The sequence below is a fragment of the Nicotiana tomentosiformis genome, chromosome 3 (assembly GCF_000390325.3).
Source record: "Nicotiana tomentosiformis chromosome 3, ASM39032v3, whole genome shotgun sequence".
Taxonomy (NCBI): domain Eukaryota; kingdom Viridiplantae; phylum Streptophyta; class Magnoliopsida; order Solanales; family Solanaceae; genus Nicotiana; species Nicotiana tomentosiformis.
This window is the reverse complement of record NC_090814.1, coordinates 89,428,838-89,440,356: the sequence shown is the minus strand read 5'-3', so window position 1 is coordinate 89,440,356 and position 11,519 is coordinate 89,428,838. Positions and strand designations below refer to the sequence as shown.

At 40.4% G+C, this 11,519-nt stretch overlaps 1 protein-coding gene across 1 annotated transcript; it reads right to left on the bottom strand.

Moving 5' to 3' along the window:
- Positions 1-8,564: 8,564 nt before the first annotated feature.
- Positions 8,565-9,236, bottom strand: LOC138908148 (uncharacterized). Its single transcript, XM_070198792.1, has one exon. The coding sequence runs from the start codon at positions 9,234-9,236 to the stop codon at positions 8,565-8,567; it is 672 nt and encodes a 223-aa protein (XP_070054893.1).
- Between the last annotated feature and the right edge of the window lie 2,283 nt (positions 9,237-11,519).

Sequence of the window (11,519 nt, the reverse complement as noted above, 5' to 3'; positions counted from 1 at the left end):
CTAAAAGAAATGGCCAAACAAAAAAGACAACACACGCCTAGTGATGAAGGGGGAAAAAATCAAGATGGGCCAAGTTGACCCTGCAAAATGACCTACTGTTTGAGTAGAATGTTAATAATGGACTTCTATCCAGATAGCTTAGAAATCAAATATCTAGCAAACTCATTTATACATAGTGATCACCATTCATCATGTTGATGATGGCTCCTTCACCATTCATTTTTCTCTCTCGTTTGTGTGGAGGGCGCGAGGCTTGCTCTAATCTCACGTTGTCATGAACCCGCCTAACTTCAACCTCAAAAGCTAGCTCATGAGGTAAAGGGTTGCGGACTGCTTATACGCTGCCCAAGCCTCCCTTTTGTCCAATGTGGGACAGGGTGTTATAATAAGCTGTGCTGACAAAGGCACAAAGCAAGTATAAAACTGTACACAGAGACATGGAAAATGGCTTGTGTCATCTATGTTATCAAAAGGCATATTGCTTTCTATGGAGCTGATAGATCTATGCGAGAAGTAATCAAAAAGCCTCTGGAACAATGCGAGCCTAAAAAACGGCCAAACAGAAAAGAAAACATATGCCGAGCAGCGAAGAGGTGCAAATCAAGACGGGCCAGAACAGTGAAGTTTACCACCCAAATGACATACTGTAAGTGTAGAATGCTAACAATGGATTTCTATACAGATAATTTAGGAACTGAATATCTATCTAACTCACTTATACATTAGTGATCACCATTCGTCATATTGATGATAGCTCCTTCCAGGCCATTCTGCCTTTCATCAGCATTATCATTGAAACCTTTCTGCAAAATATGAGGGTTGGTTAGTGTATTAGAACCAAAGACTAAACAAGCAGGGAAAAGAGCAGGAGGGATACTAAGGAAAAAGCTACTCTGTGAATCGCAAAAATTCACCAGTTCCAAGGTTTCAATTGCATAATTATCTCTTTTAAGCTATTATGCTTTTATCAAGGATATCCGCATCTATAAACTTCTTAGCACAGATTGTCTTAACTAGAGGTTCTTTCATGTTCTGACATATGTGCTAGAGAGCTCTATACACATCGGTTGAGCATTCTTGCAAAGAGCTTTTGGGTTCCAATTTTCTGCATTGATTTGAAATTAAAACACTAACTGCATAAAGACCACAGATATCTTCAACTTATCTGGTCAAAATGACTGACCTCAGTTTCAACCATGCCTCTTCTATTTGGGCTCTAAACTAAATGGTACCAAGTATCCATTTTGACACACATTACATATTTAACACCTGCAGCTAAAAACTTTTCAACAACTCGGGACCAGGAGTCAAGTAGATTGCTAAGTCAAAGTTGTACTTCCCAATAACTACACAGTATCTCACAAAATATTCTTAGCAGTGGCATCAAATTTAGCAAGTTATCTATACCCATTGGAAGCAAACAGAAAGTCCCGATTAAAAATGTCATGCTTAATGTGAATTCTCAGAACTAGGACAAGTTAAATCATTCCTTTGTGTGCCATAAAGACGAAGGGGAGAGTCGGAAAGACAAGAAATAAGAGTATTCCCTTCACTAGAGATTCAAAGACTCCAATACTAGGGGTTGAAAAGGTCCTTCACATTGAAACAACTACAAAGCAGATATAGGAACTAGATAACAAAGAAACTTGACCACAAAGCTTTTCTACAAGTGTGATGAATATACCTTTTTATTTAGACCATGAGCAGTCATAAGTTCATAGAACTTGCGCATCAGCATTTCTTCCTCAACCTACAAGCAGTCGACATGCCAAATTGATACATTAAATTGAAATGCAATGGAAAAATGGAAAGGAAATGAAAAGAAACAGCTAATAAGAAGGGCTTTGCTCTCACAGAAGCCAGAATATCAATACGACTTTCGAAATTATTGATGTGGCATATAAAACAACGAATGAGCCGAAAGCAGTGGTGCACGTAACTAGATTGAATGTGCCCCTAACCCAGGGCACTGCTATTAAGGGTTGAGTCTCTCCCTTCCCTTTCCTCCCCCAACCCAACTCCCACCACCTGAAAAAATATATCGTTTGAAAAATGTTTACGTGACTGCAGAAAGTTCATAACACATAACATCTGCACTACTATTCAACTACAAGTGTACATTACATTTTTTTTTCTTTCTTTATGATTTTCATATATCCATTGCTAGTATTTTTATCGTGCTCTTTCATTTTATGGCCATCCCAAAATAATGTCCTCTAATACATATTACTATATACACAAAGTAATAACAGGTCAAACCGATGTATCTGAAGATGCTTGGAGAGTACACAAAGGTTACTTGGAGAAGATTAATATGCAACGATCCAGGATCCCCTAAATGGCTGTTCATAGCGAATATGGTGGCTCATGGAAGGTTATATACAAAGGATCGACTAGCTCACTCGGGAATTGTGGTGGATCAGACATGACCTTTATGTCAGGTAGAATTGGAAAGTACTGAACATCTATTCTTCAGATGTTTTTGTATCTGCTTCTATTTGGGGAAAGCTACTGGAATGGCAAGGTATATCAAGGAATGCTATGGAGTGGACTGAAGAAATGCAATGGCTTGAAAGTAGTTGCAGAGAGAAGCGGGCAGCAGCCATCATATATAGAACAACCTTGGCAGCAACTGTGTATTTCATTTGGCAAGAAAGGAATATGGTGGTGTTTCAGAGCAAGAGAAGACAACCTGCAGAAATTATCAAGATGATCATTCAAGAGATCTTTGTGAGAGGCAGCATGTGCAGGAAGCTTAACAGTACATTAAATACAATGAACTTTTATCCTGCTTTGTAAGGATTGTAGGCTATTTGACATGATGAACTGAGTAGTGTTGGAGTGCAAAACTGTGGTAGTCCAGTTTGCTATTTTCTTTTATTCTTGAGCTGTAATTTTCTCAGTTGGTAGTAAAATTGCTTATGTACCCAAAAAAAAAGAAGGTCCAATTTTATTGTCAGCGCCACATGTTTTGTCAATCTATATTAAGCTCTCAATACGTGTGCAAAACCAAACCAAGATATCAAAGTAGGATAAACAAAATAATATTTTGTCCATCCATTTTTACATTTCGAAGTAGTCTAGGATGTTTAGCTAGAGTCTCAATATCTTAGCAACTTTACCTGGAAATACTTAAGAGATTCTCGCCTCAGGGCTTTGATAAAGTGGTAAGAGCACAACCCGTGATGTTTGATGTTTTTGTTAGGCGCATGTCACAGGCTACAGAAAAAAACAGAGGCGAATTCAGGATTTAAGCTCTATGAGGTCCAACCTTTAAGTTTTTTAGCCTTGAACCCATTATAATTTTAAAACTATGGGTTCATATCAGCCATTTATTGCACCTTTAGTGAAGTTTTACACATAAATTTATGTTCCATGTCAATAATACTACATGAACTCGATACTTATAAGCTCCATCCGACCCTGGCAAAAACCTGATATATTTGAGTGGAGGAGGATAGATAGACGGAACCATCATCCATGGAGTTTCAAACCGTGCACCATTGGCCCCAGTGGCGAAGCCAGGAATTTTGCAAAGATGTTCAAAGTTTAATATATACTTATAAAAAGTAATTTTTGACCTATATACATAGTATATATTTCTATATATTCGGTATAATTTTCGAATGAAGGGTGTTCAACTGAATACCCTTCACTCTATGTGGCTACGCCACTGATTGGCCCACCGGGATTTGTCGGTTATCAAAAAAAAAATTAAGAGATACTCTTATCTTGCAAGTTAATAGCTAGAGTTTGTACATCTATTTTTCCTATCAATATATGATTACTGTTCAAGTAGAAATGTTCTGCTTCTTCTTTTTTGGTAATTTGGTAAAAGAAGAGTAAAAGGTTAAAGTGAATACCTGAAGTCTGTGCAATTCATCTGACATTGATTTATGGGCATTCAAGAGTAGTTCACTTTCTTTCTCCAGATGCCTGTACCAAAAACATTACTCAGAAACCAAATTAAACACCCACATACAAAACCAAGAAAAGAAAACATCTTTCACACAAGCAGAACATTATGAAGAAAGAGGAAAGTAACTCAAAAATATAAATTACTTCAAGGTTTCTCCTGCATATTTGGGATCCATGAAAAAAATCTATCTGTAGCCACAAACCCTTAGTGGGTCGTAGGAATTCGCTCAATATCAGGAGAATCAAAGCTTCAGACTGATTCAGCAATCCCACGAATTCTAACAGTGAAAAGAATGATATTTTCGAAAAGAAGAAACGGATTATAATAGTTGAGCTGGATTTCACCGCCAGCAGATTATACCCAAACTTTGGTTTGGATCAAACTGGGCCGTACCAAAAACTAGACTGATATATAGTGGCCCAATACAAAAGATAAGGCCCAACGTGTTTCACAATAGCTTTATCCTTTTTGTTTTTTTAAGAAATAATAGCCGCCCACCAATGCTTAAATTAAAATTACTTGGTAGATGTATGATATATGTATAATCCATATATATAATATATAATCGTATATAATTAATGTAAAAGCTATGTATATCAGCTAGGAAAGGTAAATAGTAAATTTTGTCGGCTATTATATAAAGATTCTTTTTTCGAAGAATTATCTTATTCGGTCGGCTATTTGTATAAATATTCTTTAATATTTTTTGGGTTTTACCTTAAAATAAGTGTCTCATAGGATATTTGTTTTTCTTTAAAATTAGCAAACACCTTTCCTTAGAATTTTTTCTTGAAATTTTTATTAAGCGTGAGAAAATACAGAAGAAGGTCAAGGGTCTGTTTGAGAATCAACCTTGGCACTTTTTAGGAATAAGATAGTAGCTCGTCAAATGATTTATTACTTAATTCTCTTCTAAATATATCTTATTATGGCACGTGCACGATAACCAATTGCATTTTTTTTATCTCGATAAATGTAGTGTCCTTAGTCTTGAACTAAGCGCACGTGCGGCACTTGACAACTTACTTACGATCTTACACAATTCGGTCACGATCTTGATGTGCCAAGTCGGCCTAAAATGCTACACTCAAGATCGCTAAGGGAATGCTAGATAAGAAAGACAAGAGAAATTTGCCAAATGAAGTTTTTATTGTAGAGAGAACTTGATTGTTTTGCTTGATTGTTGAGTTACAAATGAATGCTCATATTTATACTAATCACCTAGGGGCTAGTGTGTAAATAATACTTGTTCCACAAGTCCTTCCATTTTTACAAATAAGTACACCCTCTAGAATTTTCTACACGACTAGAACATTCCAAGGCTTTCCAAAAGAGTCTTCCTACCAAGTCCATATATATCTAGAGTTTTCCCAAGGAAATTCTCCATGGTTCTAGAATATTCCACCATGAGCTAGTCCCTAACTTATGTAACCCTTCCATATGTCAAACATATATGCCAAGTGGCACCTACATGGCATGATGATGTGGCAGGCCATGATACTCACCCCCACCCAATTTTGTGCCGCCCTCAGCACAAAGCATTGACACGTACGTGCGCACCTCGCCTTGGCATCGCCGGAGATCTTTGTCCATTAGCTATGATGCTCTATGGAGCGGTTCGCCTTTCCATGTCACAAAGTACCGGTCACCTTTCTTCTTGCCCGACCACTAGCACTGATGACCTCGATCCTCCGCTCATCGGATGCCTCTCCTTACTCTTGGCCTGAATCTCCCCATGACTCAACCAAGTCTAGAAACTTCTGAAGCATCGGGTCCATGCTTCCACTCCCTTTTTGGCTGCCCTCTGTGGTCACAGCCTTGTTAGAAAACTTAAACCCTCTTCTTGATGCATCGTCCAAGTCTGATAGCATGTCATCACTTTGTAGCTCGCCATCCTCTTCAACTATGTCCGCCCAACGTTTCTTGCTGCCACCATGCTCCATTTGCATGGTGCCAAGATAGGCTTTGGAATCCCCTACTTTCGGCTTAGATTCCAAGCGCATACCCCTAATACAGGCGGTCCCTCTTGTGCCACCCTTGTGTGCTTGAGCAAAGTTCCCGATATTTGCTGCAAGCCTCCCCATATCTGGGCATTCACTTGCCCGATGTGATCCTTTACAGAAGTTGCATCTTCCCTTAGGCACGTACTCGCTACCATTTTTCAGCCTCTTGCCATTTCTCTTGGAACCCAGTCTTTTATGGGATGGCCCCTTGTCATTACCCTTGTATACCTCGGTTATGCCTTTCTCATTGTCCTCGTCATGATCTCCTTCACCCCTCTCGGTGTTGCCTTATTTGGACTTGGCAGGCTCTATCTTGAAGTCAACAAGTGACTCGGCTACCGCTATGGCCTTGTCTACATTGGCTACTTGATGTCTTCTTAACTCTTGTTTTGCCCAATATTGCAACCCATCCATGAAGTAGAAGAAGGAATCTTCCTCGGGCAACGACGAGATTTCCAGCATTATGGTAGTGAACTCGCGCACATACTCCCGAATTGTGGCCATCTGTCGGAGCTCCCTTAGCTTCCGCCTAGCTTCATACACCACATTCACCGGGTAGAATTGCTTCTTCAACTCTTTCTTGAACTGCTCCCACGTCTCAATCTTGCATAGCCCCTTCTCTATGTCAGCATACTTTCGACGCCACCATAACTCAACAATCTCTGTGAGGTACAATACAACAGTGTTGATCTCAGCCTCATCGTCCCTCACTCTACCGTGTCTGAAGTAGTTCTCCAAGTGCCAAAGGAAGTTCTCCACTTCTTATGCATCACGAACACCTTTGAACACTGGCGTTTTGGGAGCCTCGATCTTGGCCTCCCCCGTCACAACAATATTACTGTCAGCCTCAGTCACGCTAGCATTGACACGTTCCTCGAGTGCCTTTATCTTAGCCTTCATGGCATCGATAGTGCTCACCACCTCCATGAGTCTGCACTCCAAGGTAGTGATGGTTTGTCTTAGTTCCATCTTGGTCTGTGTGCATCCCTCCAAGTCATTTCGGATACTCTCAATCTCTTCAAGAGTGTGCCACTCAAGAACGATAAGGGTGCCTTCCACCTTCGCCAAGTATTGGACAAAGATCTCCATGACGTCCATCCCCACGTTCATCTTCATCACCCACTCTTTAGCGAGCGAGACGTCCTCGGGCAGGACCTCCACTTCATCCTTGCTTGCCTCAGTGGCATATGGTTCTTGTGATGTTAGCCCTTCGTTTGACACAACCTCGGGTGGCACCTCCTGGCTCTTGTTGGTGGCATTTCTCTTTTTGTTACGGTCGCTCTTGCCAGTAGCATCCTGGATGACGTTGGTTTGGGTGTTGGCAGCGTTAATTTCTCCGTCTTTCGCCATTCCCTTAGTTGCAACCATTGTTTTGATACCACGTTGTCACGTCCTTAGTCTTGAACTAAGTGCACGTGCAACACTTGACAACTTGCTTATGATCTTACACAATTCGGTCACGATCTTGATGTGCCAAGTCGGCCTAAAATGCTACACTCAAGATCGCTAAGGGAATGCTAGATAAGAAAGACAAGAGAAATTTGCCAAATGAAGTTTTTATTGTAGAGAGAACTTGATTGTTTTGCTTGATTGTTGAGTTACAAATGAATGCCCATATTTATACTAATCACCTAGGGGCTAGTGTGTAAATAATACTTGTTCCACAAGTCCTTTCATTTTTACAAATAAGTACACCCTCTAGAATTTTCTACACGACTAGAACATTCCAAGGCTTTCCAAAAGAGTCTTCCTACCAAGTCCATATATATCTAGAGCTTTTCCAAGAAAATTCTCCATACTTATAGAATATTCCACCATGAGATAGTCCCTAACTTATATAACCCTTCCATATGGCAAAAATATATGCCAAGCGGTACCTACGTGGCATGATGATGTGACGGGCCATGACACTCTCCCCCACCCAATTTTGTGCCGCCCTCGGTACAAAGCATCGACACGTACGCGTGCACCTCGCCTTGGCATCACCGGAGATCTTTGTCCATTAGCCACGATGCTCTATGGAGTGGTTTGCCTTCCCATGTCACAAGGTACTGGTCACCTTTCTTCTTGCCCCGATGGCTAGCACTGATGACCTCGATCCTCTGCTCATCGGATGCCTTTCCTTGCTCTTGGCCTGAATCTCCCCACAACTCAACCAAGTCTAGCAGCTTCTGATGCATCAGGTCCATGCTTCCACTCCCTTTTTGGCTGCCCTCCGTGGTCATAGCTTTGCTAGAAAACTTAACCCCTCTTCTTGGTGCATCGTCCAAGTCTAATAGTATGCCATCACTTTTTAACTCACCATCCTCTTCAACTATGTACGCCTAACTTTTCTTGTTGCCACCATGTTCCATTTGCATGGTGCCAAGATAGGCTTTGGAATCCCCTACTTTTGTCTTAGATTCCAAGCGCATCCCCCCAATACAGGCAGTCCCTCTTGTGTCACCCTTGTGTGCTTGAGCAAAGTTCCCAATCATTGCTATAAGCCTCTCCAGATATGGACATTCACTTGCCCAATGTGATCCTTTACAAAAGTAGCACCCTCCCTTAGGCACGTACTCGCTACCGTTTTCCAGCCCCTTGCCATTTTTCTTGGAACCCAGTCCATTATGGGATGGCGCCTTGCCATTACCTTTACATACCTAGGCTATGCCTTTCTCATTGTCCTCGTCATGATCTCCCTCACCCCTCTCGGCATTGCCTTCTTTAGACTTGGGAGGCTCTATCTTGAAGTCAACAAGTGACTCGGCTACTGCTATGGCCTCGTCCACATTGGCTACTTGATGTCTTCTTAACTCCTGCTTTGCCCAATTTTGCAACCCATCCATGAAGTAGAAGAGGGAATCTTCCTCGGACAACGACGTGATTTCCAGCATTAAGGTAGTGAATTCGCGCACATACTCCCGGATTGTGTCCATTTGTCGGAGCTCCCTTATCTTCCTCCTAGCTTCATACACCATATTCACTGGGTAGAATTGCTTCTTCAACTCCTTCTTGAACTGATCCCACATCTCAATCTTGCATAGCCCCTTTTCTATGTTAGCACACTTTCGACACCACCATAACGCAACAATCTTTGTGAGGTACAATACAACAATGTTGATCTTAGTCTTATCATCACTCACTCTACTATGCCTGAAGTAGTTCTCCAAGTGCCAAAGGAAGTTCTCCACTTCTTGTACATCACGAACACCTTTGAACACCGGCGGTTTGGGAGCCTTAATCTTGGCCTCCCTTGTCACAACAACATTACTATCTGCCTCGGTCATGCCAGCATCGACACTCTCCTCGGGTACCTTTATCTTAGCCTTCATGGCATCAATAGTGCTCACCACCTCTATGAGTCTTCACTCCAAGGTAGTGATGGTTTGTCTTAGTTCCATCTCGGTCTGTGTACGTCCCTCCAAGTCATTTCGGACACTCTCAATCTCTTCAAGAGTGTGCCCCTCAAGAATGCTAAGGGTGCTTTACACCTTCCCCAAGCGTTGGCCAAAGATCTCCATGTCATCTATCCCAGCATTCATCTTCATCACCCACTCTTTAGCAAGCGAGATGTCCTCGGGTAGGACCTCCACTTCATCCTCGCTCACCTCAGTGGCAGATGGTTTTTGGGATGTAAGCCCTTAGTTTGACAGAACCTCGGGTGGAACATACTAGCTCTTGTTGGTGGCATTTCTCTTTTTGTTACGGTCGCTATTGCCAGCAGCATCCTGGATGACGTTGGTTTGGGTGTTGGCAGCGTTAATTTCTCCATCGTTCACCATTCCCTTAGTTGTAACCTTTGTTCTGATACCACGTTGTCACGTCCTTAGTCTTGAACTAAGCGCACATACGATACTTGACAACTTACTTACGATCATACACAACTCAGTCACGATCTTGTTATGCCAAGTCAGCCTAAAATACTACACTCAAGATCGCTAAGTGAATGTTAGATAAGAAAGACAAGAGAAATTTTCCAAAGGAAGCTTTTTATTGTAGAGAGAACTTGATTGTTTTGCTTGGTTGTTGAGTTATAAATGAATGCTTCCTATTTATACTAATCACCTATGGGCTAGTGTGTATATAATAATTATTCCACAAGTCCTTTCATATTTACAAATAAGTACACCCTCTAAAATTTTCTACATGACTAGAACATTCCAAGGCTTTCCAAAAGAGTCTTCCTACCAAGTCCATATATATCTAGAGCTTTTCCAATGAAATTCTCCATAGTTCTAGAATATTTCACCATGAGCTATTCCCTAACTTATGTAACCCTTCCATATGGCAAATATATATGCCAAGTGGCACCTACGTGATATAATGATGTAGCAGGCCATGGTATAAAGGACACCCTTACGTGGGACTTTAACAAGGGGCGTATGGCATTTATCACAAAAAGTGGGGGAAATGGAAGCAACATGTTCTTTGACAAAAATTAAAAACTATTTTTTATTTGCTAGAATGTCTCGTGCCTCAAATTCTTTCTTCAAGCATTATCAAATATTAATTCTACTCGGCTCTTTCTTCCTATTAAATTAATTTTATTAGCTCATTACTGCTATATTCTTTTAATTATTAGTCTGCGCCTTGTTGAAATCTGTTAGCAGGATCAGAAACTAAAAGAGTTGCTAATACATTCATTCTCTTTTGTTTTTCTTCTTTCTTTCTTTCTTTTTTTCTCAGCGAAGTAGGCTTGCTCATTTAATTGAATTAATGGAGATGCTAAATACTTATCCAAAACCAAAGGTGAAGAATCTCTCTCCTTTTATTATGAGCTTTTTTTAATTCGCTTTGGTTGGTAAAGAATGTCTCTCATCATCTGCTTCTCCCCTAAAAATTAAGGCATTGTGCATTTCATGCTTGTCCTATGCACAGACGTGTGAGGACCTGTTTCTTCTATGTGTTACTTATACTATTGTTGCGGAAAGTAAAGAACACAAGTATTTTTACGTGAAAAATACCCTGCTCAAAAGGTTAAAAAATCAAGACCTACTACTCAGTAGGATTTTTCTCAACACTTCACTAAATCACTGAGCCAAATTAGCATTTACAAAACTCTTTGTAAACCTAAGAATTACCTCTAATCCCATTGTGGCAACCAACTTCTAACTGTTACGACAACTTTAAGTTAACTATAACTTGAATACTCAGAGTACCTAATACAATTGCCTCTAGATAAAGCTGAAATGTACAATTTGAAAAGCCCTACTACAATTGAACTAGAATAAAAGACAGGCACTTGGAAATGGTTCTTCTATCTAGTTCATGTAGCTTCAGGTTCGCACACTTGAATCACAGAAGAATTATTTTCAAAATGCCTTGCTATTTTTCTCTCAACTTAGGTTTAACTTCAGTGTTTATGCGTACCTGTAGAATGACAATATATAAAGTTAGTAGAATAAGAAATAACTAGAGTTCTAATGCTACTCTTCCTTGGTGGAAAAGATCTAGTTATCTTCAACTTCTAACTCCACCCTTATCTTGGATAAAGTTCTCTTCGAGTAAGGAGTCCTTCTCCTTATCATTTATGCAACCTTTTCGATCAGGAGATATCAGATATAACAAATTGAGCTTATCTCCTTCACGCGCATTTTTTATGCTCGAATCTGCAT